The 15,603-nt window shown below is 35.5% G+C and overlaps 2 protein-coding genes across 2 annotated transcripts; both read left to right on the plus strand.

Moving 5' to 3' along the window:
* Positions 1-4,063: 4,063 nt before the first annotated feature.
* Positions 4,064-6,913, plus strand: LOC112703483 (large ribosomal subunit protein eL20z). The gene is made up of 4 exons (XM_025754946.2): positions 4,064-4,614; positions 5,416-5,491; positions 6,184-6,298; positions 6,596-6,913. The coding sequence occupies exons 1-4, from the start codon at positions 4,290-4,292 to the stop codon at positions 6,659-6,661; spliced, it is 582 nt and encodes a 193-aa protein (XP_025610731.1). The 5' UTR covers positions 4,064-4,289; the 3' UTR covers positions 6,662-6,913.
* Positions 6,914-7,993: 1,080 nt separating this feature from the next.
* Positions 7,994-13,341, plus strand: LOC112703485 (protein MAIN-LIKE 1-like). Its single transcript, XM_025754947.3, has 6 exons — positions 7,994-8,131; positions 8,230-8,309; positions 9,266-9,497; positions 10,340-11,064; positions 11,160-11,241; positions 11,320-13,341. The coding sequence occupies exons 1-6, from the start codon at positions 7,994-7,996 to the stop codon at positions 11,797-11,799; spliced, it is 1,737 nt and encodes a 578-aa protein (XP_025610732.2). The 3' UTR covers positions 11,800-13,341.
* Positions 13,342-15,603: the final 2,262 nt, after the last annotated feature.

A 15,603-nucleotide genomic window follows, 5' to 3' on the forward strand; every position in this document is an offset into this window, starting at 1 on the left:
CGGAAGAGAGAAAAATAGTGAACTGAACAAAAAAATAAGAATAATATGCAAGAAACTACGAACCATAGAAAAAGAAACGGTGGTTTGCAGCGGTAGCAAGGAACGACAGTGGTGATGAGGGCGGTGATGACCAACAGCGATGATCAGTGGCGACCGACGACGGGCGGCAGTGACAATCGACGGCAACGAGATGCACCGAGAACAAACAGGGAGAGGAGTTTTCACGTGAAGAAGAGGCGCAGAGAACAGAGAAAAATTTTTTGAATAATTAAAGTTAGTGATATCATTTAAGGTTGCCTAATTTACCCAATTATCCTCATATTCTTTTAAAAAACCCGTAAAAACCCGATATTTCCACCATGGCACCACCGCAATCGCGGCCGCCTTTTCGCTCACCATAAAAAACACGTTGCGGCGACCTCTTTATGGCGGCGAGGCCAAAATCTGCCACGCCATAACGCCGTGGCACCGCCATTGCCGTTTTTTTAAACCTTAATTTTAACTAGTAATTGATTTATTTTCTAGCTATCTACCTCGCCGACAGAGCCTGCGATCGTGCAAGGTCGTCGCAAGAGTCCTTAGCCTCGCCTCTTTGTCCTCTGCCTCGCTGACTCACCCTATCCTTCTCCCTCACCGCCCGGCAGCCTCACAGCCACTAGCCTCGTTAAAGATATATACTTTCTTATGTTCCTATTTTCTCACATGAATTACATTAGCATCTTATGCTCATATCTTCTCACAAAAAAGATATATGTTCTCTCATATCAATTTACTTGGAATATCTCTTTCATATTGCTGGTGAAGTGCTCACTTCTATTTGGTGCTTTTGTAATTCTATTTGTACTTTTCAGATGCTGCTGTGAGACAGGCTAGTTGGAGTGCATCAAAAGTCAGAGACATATTTGCATTGCGATATTCAGTTACATGCTTCATCTGTGCATGACAGAAAGTTATCAAAAATAACAACTAAATTTGAGGTAATGGTATCATCACATCATAAGAGATTAGTCATTTGATGATGTTTCATATCTCTGTCAAACACTGAAATGGAGGCTTTTTTTGGGGTAGAAACAATTGGCCAAGGCCCTGATTGAGCCTGTGGAGTCAGAGTCACTATTTGAAGCAGGTGAAAAAGACACTTGGATTTCAATAAGAAAATTTTTTAAACGTGAGACTGAAGCTGCTGTATCAGAACTTTCAGCTTGTATTTCTGGTTTTGACTTGGATGAAGAAATAGTTAAAAGAATGCAACAAAACTTAAGGGACTATGCAAAACAAATAGTGGAAAATAAAGTAAAAGAAGAGCCAAGAAAGATTCTCTTTCGCATGAAGGATAGGTAACAATATTCTGAAGCTAACTCTTGTTATTTCTTTAATCTATGTATCAATCATGTGTCTGTATTGCAATTTGCAAGATTTATTTTATAAATTGATTTATGTTTGGAATTTGGGAATTGGATAGTAATAAAGATTGAAATTAGTCATGATGCTTTGCTATGTATTGGTGAAGTCCTTGAACGATATAGGAATGCCAGAGACAATTATTATAACACTGGTATCATCTTTTTCTTATTTTTTTTATTATGTTTATAAATTATATTTTTTATGATAGAAATTATAGACGAGAGCGAAGTTGCACCACCAAGAGAATTAAAAAGTAACGTTTTTAGAATGAACAACAAAGAAGCATGATCTATTTTTAACGAAGTCTTTATGTTTAACAGCTATATATTAAGACGTATTATTGAAAAATTATATGTTATATTTGTCCTTTATTTATAGATTATGACTTTTGGTTTTTGATGATTATGTATGAATTATAAAAATTATATGTTATATTTGATGTTTTGTTTATGGTTTATGATTTTTTATTATTACAAAATTTTAAATAAAAAATTGTTGGTTTAATACGATCAAAACGGCAGCTTTAATCACTATTTTAAATGAGCAAAAATTGTTATTTTAATTCGATAAAAAATAACATAAAATTATCATTTTAATCAGGTAAAAACAACGAATAAAATTGTCATTTGAACGGTATAAAATTGTCATTTTAATTAGGTAAAAAAGCGGTTAAATCGTCATTTTAAACAAGTAAAAAATGTCATGTTAACAAGTAAAAACAGCAATTCTCATTGTCATTTTTTAAAAAAATGCCATTTTAATCTGTAAAATGACACTTTTAAACTGTCTTTTAAACAATTAAAAAATCGTCATTTTATCTGGTTGAAATGGTAATTTTGACCGCCGTTTTAAACATAGAGAAAATTACCGTTTTAGCCATAAAAATTGTGACAATTTTTTGAAAACTGAGTAATATTTAAAATGGCGCCCATAATTATGGCATTTTTTGAAAATGTTATTTTTAGAAATAACGACGGTTAAAACTATAGTAATTACGTCAAAAAACCATCGTTTTAACCAAAATTTTTTGTAATGTCTAAAGAGTCATTCAAATTTAATAACATTATTTTTTAGTTATTCTATATTAATTTTTAATAGTTGATTGTTTCTTGTAAGTTTAGAATAGATAAATTGATGCTAATTGAAATTATTTTGATTATTGTTATTAAATATTTGATTGTTGTTGTTTTAATATAGGTTTAATACTTAATTGTTGCTATTTTTATATGAATTTAATTTTGATATACTGTCAATATAAAGTACTTTTATACGTGTATCTAATTATGCGATGTTACATAAGTAAAAATAACTACCTTTCACATTGACTGCGTGAATAGTTATCCAAAAGAACGGATGTAATTATACGACTATGTAAAACGTTTTACACTATCAGTGTATCAAAGTTAAACTATTTTTATATTTGATTGTTGCTGTTTTAATGCTTTAATGTTGCTATTTTAATGTAGGTTTAATATTTGATTGTTATCCTTATTATGTTAAATTAAGATATTATTGTAATACAGACTAATTTGATATCTATTTTTGCATTATATTATATTTTTTACTATTTTGTATTTTTATTTAAGTAGAATCGGATCAATCGGTTTAATTATTAACTCACCGATTGAACTAATAACCTAATGATCTAATAATATGGACGATTTGATCACTAGTTCGATTCTAACAACTATGTAATTAACAATATTAGCACGTTATAAGAATACGTTTATTTTTGTTATAGTAAATTAAATTCTTAATTTAAATTATATTTATCTTAATTTTAAAATAAAAATTTTATAATTTAAAAATTTTGAGTCATTTGAATAAAATTAAATCAATACGATGTAATTTGTAATAAATTATATCCACTAATACCATTTAAATAGTAACAAATTATATCAATTTTAAATGTAATTATTTAAATTTATACATATCTTAGATAGTAGATATTATGTTTTCAAGATGAATAAACATATTTTGGTTGGCTAACACATCTTGATTGCACTTGAGATTAATACAAAAGATATCTATTAAAAGCTTACGAGATATGTGTATTTATATCAAATATCTATATTTGAGATGCGATTTAAATGTATAAATTGTTTCAAAATTATATATATTAAAAAATAAAATATTTATTTTATTTATATTTAAAAAATCTCCCGTTTGCATGTTTATTTTCTAAGAAAAAATAGTGAAAATATAAGTTTCTTTTTTAAAAAGTTTGTACTTTTGTAATTTTAGTTTTGATTTGGTAAATTTTTTTTTACAAATAGTATATAAACGCTAAATTTTAAAAGATAATTTTTTAAAAATAATAATATTTATATTTAATAAATTAAATTAAAATTAATTTTTAATAAATACAAGTAATAACAATTGTATTTAGTAAAATAATTTTTAAATTTAAAAATACAATAATAAACATAATTATAAGAATTAAATTTAAAACTTAGTTAATGTATAAAGATATATTAAATTTTTAAATTTTAATAAATATAAATCATCTTTAAAAATTTATCTTAAATATTTTTAAAAATATAATTTTTTAATTTATAAAAATTTGTGCTTCTTAAAAATTGCTTATTGCCCAAGTAGTAAGTAATCAATTCAACAAGTCATGTTCAAATTATGAATACATGATTAATCCATCCACACAAAATTTCACCTTGTGGTCCACGCGATTAAAGTCTTCTCCCTTTTCCCACAATCTCCAAACCAACCATAAAGAGTGAAAAAACCACACACAACAAATTCACTGCAACAACAAACTAGTACCCATTGTTTTGATTATTAGCCTTTTAAGACTTTTAGAAGAGCTTATTTTCCACACACAAAACACACGGATTCAGCAGTCAAAGTCACACACACAAGATAAGGCCAACATGACTGCACAAGACAAACCCTCTACCGTCACATCCCATCACCACCACTCTCCTGCTCAGTCACCACCACCACCCCCCTCCAACGCCGCCGTCACATCCCACCACCACCACTCTTCACCGCCACCGCCCCCTCATTCCGCAGCGCCACCTCAGCCCTACCCTGCTGCTCAGTACGGCACCTTCCAAGGCGTCTCCAACTACCCTCCGCCTCCGCGGGATCCTCACCCAGCCATCGGGTTTCCCCACCCTGTTCCGCCGCCTGGCGCCGCTGACCACTCGGCTCCTCATCCTCCTTATTACCCTCATGGCTACCAAGCAGTTCCTGGTATCCCTCTCTACCACCATCACCTCTTTTTTATTTTTTTAGTTTTTTTCTGGGATTTGATTTGAGCTTTGGACTCGAAGGTTTTGTGATCTTAAGGGTTAGATTCGTTCCTAAAATGATTAGGTGGTTGATTAGAGTGGTGGGTTGGATTGGATCAAAGGTTGGAACTTTCGAGATGTTTTTTTTTTAATTTAATTTCTTGCTTCTAGCTTTGGCTATGTTCTGCCTGGTTGGTGTCCTATTATATGCTTCAGCTGCAGAAAGTTTTAGTTTAATCTGCGTGGAAAATGGTTCAGACACTTGGGTTGACTTGGTATTTTCATTGATTATAATTTTTTTATTTTTACTTTTTTCATCTGAAGTTGATTTTTGAAGGTTTAAAATGGTTGAGTTTGGTGATAGGAGTGATCTGGATATAAATTTGAAGGCTAGTAGTAATATAGGGATAGGGTTTCAATCATTGGATATTCGATTCTCTTGCCTGTGACTCAAGGGGCAAGCTTAGGTGATGGGATGATTTTCTAAGACTTTCTGACAGCATAGATCTTTCTTTGAACATTTTTCCATCCAAACCCAAGTTTTTGCATTTACATTAAGATGAATTAATAGGAATTAGAAAATCATGCAGCGCCGGTTTTACTAAAGCAATGTTGCTTATGTTAGAAGATGGTTATTAGACTCTGATTTCATTTTATAATAGGTGCGAATTTGATGATAATGTCTTTGTAGTGTAGCATACTCCTTTAATCATGTTTGCCACAGCTGGATTTTGATATGATTTCCTCTTTGACCTTAATCAAGGTTATGCAGTTGCTGAAGGAAGACCTGTACGAGAAACCCGCCTTGGTTGCTGTGGTCTTGGTTGCGGCTGGTGCCTGTAAGTAATTTTCCTGTATGGTAGCAGATTACATCACAACAATGACTTGTAAATAAGTAGATACAAGGAGGTTGTCTTGCATTTTCATTGTATGGTATTTGAAACTAAATTTAGATTTCTCTGTTGTTCAGCTTTCAATGCTTCATTCATACCACTCTGTGTTAATCAAATTTTGTTTGTGGGTTATTGCCACTAATCGTTGATGAATATTTGTTTTATATTTTTTAGTGGACTTAATTTTTGAGTCCTTTATTGTAAGTAAGAATACTCTTATGTTATGTAATTTAGTACAGAAATTACCTAGCATGGACATCATATTTTAATATCATATTTTAATATCAAATTTACCTGCTGGAATTGGAATATCAGAACTTGCTCATTGTGTGTGAGAAGAAGAGGAGAAGGAAATGGCATAGGATTTGCCATTTCATGAGACCCTTCTCAAACATCAACACTTAAATGTCACCTCCCAGGCGATCTGTTTTGAATTTTAGCAGTTTGCATTTATTGGTGTCTACACCTTTTCTTTATTATTGAAATGCCGCTGTAACCTTCTTCATCCTTGGTCTGTTGCCTGATATGGTTGCAATTATTATTTTTCATTTATAGGAATGTACTGGAACAGTTTTAGTCGTTTACATTAATGTTATCCAACGTTAATATTCTCATATCTGTCATTGTCTGTTGTGAAGGTTTATATTAGGCTTCTTGCTTGCTGGTATTCCGTGGTATGTCGGAGCAATAATTATGCTCTGTTCCAGAGTAGACCATCGGGAGAAACCTGGATATGTTGCGTGTATAATTGCTGTAAGTGATTCTATCCTTATTTTCTGGGAGTTATATTTTTCAGTTATCAATTTTTGTATATTCTTTTATCTATCTTCACGTGATCAAGTTTTATTCTGTGTCTACAATGGAAATTATTCATTTGTCTGCTCAAAACCTGAGCTTTTGTTGTATTATGACTCTATTATAGCTATGTGTAACTAGTGAGCTTGTAATGTGATTTTGGTCGAGATTTTGATAGTCTGAAGATTTTCGGTTACCCTTACTATCGTTGACTATGCATGAAAATTACCTGACTTAATGGTATAATCTTTGCAGGCTGTTCTGGCGACAATTGCTATTATTCTTGGCGTGACAAAGGGTGCAGATGACTGGGACTGGTAATCTTTTAAGTATATGAGTTGTACAGGTTGCTATATATGAGTGTATTTATAAGTGAATCAGTTGTTGAAGTATTGTTTTACAGTTTTACTTATGACGTATTCATTGAAAACAGCCACCTTAAGCAATTTGTATTTGTTTATTTGTTACACGGTTGCCTGCTTCTTGGCCAAGACGATATGATGAGGCAATACTTTGTGCTTTATCTTTGTATGAATATTAATTTCTAGATTATTGTGATTTAAATAGTCATAATATGATGTATCCAATTGATTATTAGAATATCAAATGGGGATGAACTAGGTGAGGGTATAGGTGTTAAATCCCCCTACGCCTTGATGATGAAAACTAGTTAAGAATGTACCAGGTGAGAATGCTAGTATCTACTTTAGGGGAAGCTTTGAATTTCAAATGCGAGTGATTTAGGCTATTACTTTGATTGGGTTCTTCTCTTCTCTGTTTTTCCCCCTTTTTTTTTCTCTATTAATTTCCGTATTGTTACATTTTGAGAACAAGACAAGATAGGACACTGAAAACAAGACACAAAGGATATACACACAAAATTTAGCGTTTTTGTACTTTGTTTAGTGATAAATTAGAAGAAATTATGAAAGTCTAATTTACTCTCATTTTTATACAAATAATTTAGGAAGAAAAATATAATGATAAAAAGTATAATTATGAAAATTTGATAAAATTAATGAAAAAAAAATAATAAATAAGTTGTGTCTTTTGTGTTTTTTTTGTCAGGAAGGTTACAAAATATACTAATTCAGTATCTTTAGACTTATTATTTCGGTCCATGTCTTATTTGTGAAACATAATTTTGTTTTTCTCTGTCTTTGTTTGGCGTTCATGCCTGGCTAGAGACATGGACAAAATAGTACATGTCTACCATTTTTTGTTGAGACAATATTTTAGATACCTTGATACATAAATACACATAAAATTCCAATTTTTATTACAATTTTATCTTTAAATGTTTTTAAAATCTATCCTGTCTCTGTCTTTCTCGTACTCTTCTCCATCTCATTCCTTCCTATTGCTTTTGCTTGTCCTACTCTTAGCCACCTTCACCTCCTCTTTCCTCTCACTTACATCTGCCTATTCTGTGCCGCCCCTACTTCTGCATAGGCTCTCCACCTTTGCTTCTGCCACTGCCAACTTCCTCTCATGCTCCCTCGAAATCTGCTGCTGCCTCTACTTTGTGATGCCTCTTCCCGAGATCCGTTGCCACCTTTGCTTCGTAAGCATTTGCCTTAAGATTCAGTGCTGCCTCACTGCCTCTGCTTTGCAACTTCTTTTCCCCAAATCCGCCGCCTCTTGTGCTTCGTGATGTGTTTGTCCCCAAATCTTCCTCTGCTCTGTGATGCGTCCACCTCAGATTTGCCACCTCCTTTGCTTTGTGACACTGTCCACCTTAAATCCACTGGCTCTTCTGCTATGCAATGTTGTCCGCCTCTACTTCATCGTGTCAGTCTCCTCCGTTCTAAATCTGGTTTTGGTGTTTTTCTTCTTTCCTCTCCCCTCCTCTTCTGGAGTTTACATGTGTTTCTGATTTTGTATTCTAGGAAGAGTTGATGATGATAATGATGACAAACGATGATGATGTAATGGCGGCAGTGGTCATGGTGGTGGTGGAGGAAGAGGAGTGATGATTTTAACTTAGAGATAAAATTGGCATTTAAGAGAACTCTAATGTTTAATGTTCCAGGATGTAGAATTATGTAACATCAAGTTACGTGCATTAACTCATATGAAGCATGTAATGTTCACTCATTTATAGATCGTAAAAGGTGCAAACTTAGCCTTTAGAAACCAATATTGTTTTTGTTTTGTTTTTTTTTTTTCCTGTTAAATTCCCAATTTTGCATATCATAATTCATAATTCTATTGTGTCAACTCTTATTTATTTATTTAAAATCCATAGCAATTTGCAAAACCAAAATACTATCTATCTAGTAGTGTTGTTCTCTTAAGTCTTAATTATAATATCACATATTGACAGCAATAATTCTTAACCATAAATATACTATCATCAGGATGGGAAAGGGCCAAGCTGAGTTAAGTTGGGTCAAGTTCAAACACTGTTTATAAAAATTGAGTATAATTTATGGCTCGATTCGTTAATGCTAAAGTCTGTTTGTAAAATTTAAACTCTGCGTACCAAAAATTCACAAGTTGGTTTGAGCTATAGTTATCAGAATCGGTCAATTCGATTGAAAAATCAGTAAATCAGTGGTTTGGGTGACAACATCGACCAAACAATTGGACCGTCTAGCATCGGTCAGTTCGACACAAATCCGCACAAAACCGGCCGATTCAACCCAAATTTGTGAACTGAGCGGGTCATTCTGTGCTCTAGCGCGTTCTCCTCTTATTGGTTTAGAAAATAATCCATAAAATGCAAAGAGAAGGATTCAAGCCCATCACTTTACCACGGAAGACTGAATGCCTTTCCACCAAGATATGCTGCTCTTTACTCCTATATGTGGTAATTATTTTGTCAAAAAATTCTTTACTCATCATAATATATCTTTTTAATAAATACTTGTAGACTTGTCGGAAATTATTTTTCTTATGGAAAAGTAATTGTTGTTTTGGGAGAATATTGGAGGATGGGGGGATTTACCGGGTGGTGGAGCTGCTGGTCAACACGCAGGGGCATGGTGACCCTGCTACGGTGCAACGTGTCCCACCACGCAGGGGCGAGATGACGTGGCCGGCATGCAGCGACTGGCACCACGCAAGGGCGTGGTGGAGGTGGCGTGGCAGAGTCCCGATGCACCACGGGGGGCGTGCTGAAGCTGCTGGCATGCAGGGGACATGTCTCACCCCGGTAAACAGCGTGCAGGGGCATTCCCAGCTCTATATAAACGGAAGCCTTTGTTACAATGAGATAAAAAGAGTGTTAGTGAGGGGAAGGAGGGCTTGCTCCATATAAACAGAAGCATTCTTCCAAGGAGGGCTTGCTGGCTGCTGCTTCACCGTGGAGAAAGGGTGAAAAAAATAGGAGAAAAAAAAATATTATTTTATTTTTATTTTAAAGAATGGTTCGTGATTATAAAGCTCCAGAGAAACATATTATAAATTATTTGGATCATCCAATCTATGTAAGTTGGTAAATTATAAGCTCCGAAGGAACATATTATAATTTTATTGTGTATTTTTATTTCTGTTTTTATGTTATTTAATTTGTTTAAATATAACTTTTTTTGTTAATTTTAAATTAATTTGCTGTTATAAAAATATTAAAATAGAATATATATTATATTATAGTTTTCTATACGACAAACTAAATTTTTTTTAAAAAATATATTTTTTTACGATAAAAATATAAAAATAATACTATAATAAAATAAATAAATAATATACATTCTATAAATAAATGTTGAACATATTCAAAAGTTTAATACATAATTGTTAAAGTAATAAATAAATAAATATTAGAAAAATATATATAGGTTGTTATTAATAATGTTAGAGAAATATATGTCGATGCACGAAAAAAAATTATTTTAGGTATGGTAATGCACTTGTAACTATTGAAATAAATAAATATGTAAATATTATTATTAATTGAAGTGATCACATACATTTTATAAATCCATTTATTAATGTTTGTTTATTAATAAATGAATATTTATAAGTAATATAACAAATATAATTTTGTTGATGCAGCCCAACAGAAATTTATTGGTGCGTAAACTGGATCTGCCACAGAGTTGGAACCCGAGGGTTGAAAACTACTTACGTGCCACCGGATTCTACCACGTATCTAGGATTGGGATGATAAGAGGATCTCACCCGTTGTTAGCTGCTCTGGTTGAAAGGTGGAGGCCGGAGACTCACACTTTTGTGTTGCCGGTGGGTGATGTTACAGTGACATTGGAGGATGTCGCACATATATTTGGCTTACCAATTGATGGAGAGCCTGTGAGTGGATGGACTGACAGTAGTAGTGATTTCGTTCAGAGTCAGAGCATGGCAATATTCGGTCGTCAACCGGTGCTCAGTCGTAATTCGAAATCCTATATAAAGCTTGGTTGGGTTCGAAGTGTCAGAGATGAGGAGCCGTTGGACACTGAAAAGTCCATAAGGAGATACGTGAGATGTCAGATTTTCTGTCTGTTAGGGTCGACCCTATTCACAGATAAGTCGACCGCATACGCCCATGCGAAGTATCTACCATTGCTTCGCGATTTCGAGCGGATCCATACTTATAGTTGGGGTTCAGCATGTCTCGCTCATCTTTACAGAGCACTATGCCGTGCATCACGATATGATACGAAGGAGATGGATGGTCCTCTTAACCTGTTGTTTGTTTGGGCATGGGAGCGAATGCCGTGTATTTCGCCCGTACCGAGGCATATCCTTCCACCTGCTGAGATACCAGCTGCCATGAGGTAAATATTTATGGTTCTTGTCGGAGAATATATTCATTATGCATGTTTCAGTTACGGTTACTGACATAAAATTTTTTCACTGTATCATATTTCAGGTGGAGTCATTCGGAACGGAGTACAGCGTGGTTAGAGAAGACTGTTGTGACATTTAGGCATGATATAGACTACATGCAGGAGGTAAATATTTATGGTTTTAATGAATCCTAGATCCAAACATTAATGTTAGGGTTCTGACATTCAAATTATCTGTGGCAGTTTGAGTGGCGGCCGTACCAAGGAATGATCATTCCCGGCGAGTTACATAGACATCTTGATGTGTGTGATATCGTTGCTTCGTTGTTGTCGTTTGAGTGTATCGAGTGGCACTCTGCGGACCGAGTGATGCGTCAGTTTGGGTTCGCACAGCCCCCACCGCGAATACGAAGGGACATTCCACTGGAGCAGCATTGCATGGCTCTTCGCGGAGTGCAGCTTTATTACTGGACAGTTTTGCTTGGGGAGTGGATAGCGGAGTGGGGCAACAGGCGAAACACTCGAATGCGGGATCTACACCCCCTTCCGACATGGGACTTCATACCGACCCCGGAGTATCGGGATTGGTACGTGCGCTCATTCGGATGGTGGAGTGTTATCGGCTTCGATTGCGGTATGATTTGTGTTCGGTATAGCCAGGCTGGTTTTGATACCGGACTGATGGTATGGAACCCACTGCTGCGAGTCGCTCAGCGTCTGTAGGATCTGGCCGACACCCTATGGAAACAAGCAGTTATTGGATACGCATTTGGATACCGGGCGAGAACTGAAAATTATTACGTTGTCCATATTTCAAAGAGGCACCTCAAAAATAGGTTTTTGCACTACAATGTTTTCAATTCCGCAAACAGATGCTGGAAACATGAGTACATAAACGATCAGTGTTCCACTCACCTCGGTGCAAGCTCAGTGTTCCACCTTGGTAAGGCCTTGTGGGTCAACTGGGGTGGACGTGATGCCACGGTTGCAACACATGTGGTCGTTCTGGATGTAGGAAACCTTCTTCTGAGCAAGATTAGGATAAACCGTATCTCAATTCAGCACGTACAGGCGATGCGTGTGCTCAATGGAATCCCACACCTGATCGGATATGAACAATTCCCGCACAAACTATCGACCATATGGTGCAAGATTGACTTGGAATCGATGTGTGTGGTCCCAAACATCAAGCTTATAGTTGCTGGTCAGTTGGGTGTTCTATGAAATCCTGTGATGATCATGGGTGATAGTGTGATCACAGTGCGCAAAAATATTCATAGACGGGCAGCAGCAGAGGCTAATGGTGTTTCTGTGACGGAGATTTCGTTGGATAATATTAATTTAGTTAGCCGACACAGAGTCACTGTATTCAAAGGTGAGTGGCCGAGTAACATGTCCTTTCAGCGTTCTTTAATTGTGGGGGTGGGTTCTCTAGTTCCCTGAATGAACGGCCGCTTGTGTGAGACGATCACACATGCGGCAAGTAGGCTGCCACGCCACAGTGACAGCGAGGCTTCGGTGAAACAACTTCCATTTATTGATTGCGTGGAGATCGTCGTAAGCGTCGGGTCGCAACATGCAACTCGTTCCGTCATGGAATGCCTGGTAGACGGCCGGCAACAACCTCGAAGGCACGTTGCAATCCATCTTATCCTCCTCGAATTAATGGATTTTTCCGCTGACCCGGGTTTAATCTTCCCATGCGATGCCTTATTTTTTTGGTCGTCCAATGATTTGCAGATAATGGATGGAACTGCTTGCCAGGGCCTCAACGGAGGGTAGCGGCGAAGCACGTTACCTGTGTTCCATGTTGGTAACGTCTGATCACGGAGAGGATGAAGACGTGCAAAGGGGTGTTCAAATGATGGAGGTTTACCGTATTTCTGGGCAGCCCGAGAGCTACACCAATTTCTTAAAAGAAATGTTTATGCGCATCTGAACGACTGTGACTATTTACCACTCTTGCCAATCCTGCATCGACTGTGCTGTTGTGGGTTTATCTTTATGTAATCCCCCAATACGATGGCTAGAAAATGCCTGTTTGTTATGATCCTTCATTAACCCCTTGCAATGCGTACTGATGGTGTAATTTATTTTATTTTATTTTACTATATTTGTTAAAAAACAATAAGTTTGATCAAGTAATTTATCATCATACTTATGTGGATGGCACAGACGACGCAATTACCACGTAGCTTGGTTATAAGTGTATAACTTCAGTGGGATATGTTCTGTACTCTGCATTATTGAACTGACGTTTGAATGGATAGAAGACTATTTTCAATCAGCCTTTTACCATCAAAAGGTTTTTTTACGTCATAAAAAGTAACTCCACATTAGCTTTTACGTCATAAACAATAAATAGGAACTCAAAGCATATCTCTCTTCTCTATTAGGAGGAATTCACTTTAGTCTCTATTGTGGTCCCACTTAATTAATTAATTAAAACACTTAAAATTAATGTAATTAATTTTTTCAATAATATAATTTAAATTTATAAATTTAAAAATAATTCACTTTTAAAAGATATTAACATTAAATAAATTCATATATAACAATAATACATAATATATAATTTGAGATTACACTAATTTGTAAAATTACTTAATACAAAAATAAACATATTTTTTAGTATAAATAAATTTAATTAATTATAATTTAATATAATAATATAAATAATATTCAATATTAATTATTACATAAATAATTAATATAAATCATTAATTAAATACATATTTAATTATCTAATATATTTAATTATTATAATTATTGATAAATTAATTACAATTTAATTATTATTTAAATAATCAACATAAATCATTAATTAAATAAAAATATAATTATTTAATATAATTAATTATTATAATTATTAGTTAATTATTATTTAACTATTTCATATAATTATTTACTATAATGTAATTATTTAATATAATTAATTAAAATTTTATATAATTATTTATTCAAATAATAACTTGCCATTTGGCAAGTTATTATTGGTTGTTCCAAGTTCCTATTCAGAGGGACTCATTTTTATTGGAAATTGTGTGGGGACTCACTCCCTTTTTCTCCAACGTTGGGAAACTCATATTTGGGGGAACTCATATTTGTCAGAAAGAGTTAAAAGGGAACTCCCCATTAGAGTTGCTTAAAACCGTGATAATTGACGATGGTGTATAACATCTGTGCAAACGTTGAATAATATAACCGGTTGAGAGATTGAATACTTGTCCTTTATAATGAACAAAATTTGTTTTTCATATTTTAAGGAGTTTTTATTAATCGTACGCATACTCCGCTACAGCGCGTTTGCCAAACGCACCCCCACATAACATAATCCACACAGGCACTTGCACAGTGGCCACACACGGCAAAAAACGAACTCCCCGGCGACATCGGGCTCCCGCCCCCACTAATGCCAGACTCATTTTTTCTGCTTCTACAAATGTGGGCTTTTGTTGCCTGTCTGATTTCCCTCAATAACACCAGTTTTTCTTAGAAGCAATATACAAACAGTTTTAACAGTACAACATAACGAGTTGAATTACACCGTACATTCAAAACAATATTCCAGTCACCAACACATTCATGACTGGAACACGGGTGTTGTTTCTACGGTGATCTTCATCGGCACATCCCTCCCAACCCCGGGATGGCACCGCGCCATCAATAGAAGAATTATTTCACAATTTTTCCATGCGATAAAACGTCGGCTAACTGACGAAGCAGTTCTACTGTCTGAGCCAAGCGCTCAGTCCTATCCCTTTCTAGTTCGATGACGCGATTCTCGAAGGACTCGACCGCATCCTATAGGTGCCGTATGAACGGGCCCACTGCAACGGTCACAACAAGGTGAACAAGAACACTTAATAGAATGAACATTACCACGCTGTGGTCTGGAAAAATGAACAAAAAATTAGAAGGGTCCCTAGACTCGGGTTGTACCTGAACCCTTCGGAGTCTACCGTGTGGCCGTGCCATTGCTCCCGCAGTCACCGCCTTTTCAGGGAAACTTCGCCGCAAGTGACATCTCCGTTCGACGCGCCTGAGCAGGGGTTGTATGGATCTGGAAGTAGTCATTCCAGGCAGTGATGGCCTCTTTGTAGGTCCGGTAGCGAAGGTGCAGGTTCCGGGCAAAGCTGTCCACCTGAGCCGACGCTGATTCCCATGTTGCGTATATTATGGGTATGTGCCCCCTGAACACGACATAGCATGCACCCTCGGGTCTCATTGCGATCGCCTGTGGTGGCTACTCGGAGATATTCTACGGGGAGAGTATTTTCTGCTTGAGGAATCAGGAGTAGGGAGCGGGGATAAGCTAGCAAGCTTGAGCCCTGCAGCAAACTTGATGTTATAATGAAGCAAAGTCAAAAGTGCAGGCTTTTGCGTGTTATAGAAGCCGTGCAGGTAGGTTTCCGTATTTACCCTTGTAAGGGATGAGATGTCTTTTCAAATATACTAACTCTTTAAATTTTTATTTATGTATACTTGTCTAGTGCTCACCAAATTTTATTTTTTATGTAATGCTTA

The sequence above is a fragment of the Arachis hypogaea genome, chromosome 7 (assembly GCF_003086295.3).
Source record: "Arachis hypogaea cultivar Tifrunner chromosome 7, arahy.Tifrunner.gnm2.J5K5, whole genome shotgun sequence".
NCBI classification, from domain to species: domain Eukaryota; kingdom Viridiplantae; phylum Streptophyta; class Magnoliopsida; order Fabales; family Fabaceae; genus Arachis; species Arachis hypogaea.

What these genes read in the sequence shown, in the direction of transcription:
- LOC112703483 (XM_025754946.2), top strand. Translation starts at nt 4,290, where the DNA reads ATGACTGCACAAGACAAACCCTCTACCGTCACATCCCATCACCACCAC. An exon ending in TGGCTACCAAGCAGTTCCTG is followed by an intron (nt 4,615 to 5,415) that starts GTATCCCTCTCT and finishes ACCTTAATCAAG; the next exon opens with GTTATGCAGTTGCTGAAGGA. An exon ending in CTTGGTTGCGGCTGGTGCCT is followed by an intron (nt 5,492 to 6,183) that starts GTAAGTAATTTT and finishes TCTGTTGTGAAG; the next exon opens with GTTTATATTAGGCTTCTTGC.
- LOC112703485 (XM_025754947.3), top strand. Translation starts at nt 7,994, where the DNA reads ATGTGTTTGTCCCCAAATCTTCCTCTGCTCTGTGATGCGTCCACCTCA. An exon ending in AGGGGACATGTCTCACCCCG is followed by an intron (nt 9,498 to 10,339) that starts GTAAACAGCGTG and finishes TTGTTGATGCAG; the next exon opens with CCCAACAGAAATTTATTGGT. An exon ending in GAGATACCAGCTGCCATGAG is followed by an intron (nt 11,065 to 11,159) that starts GTAAATATTTAT and finishes ATCATATTTCAG; the next exon opens with GTGGAGTCATTCGGAACGGA.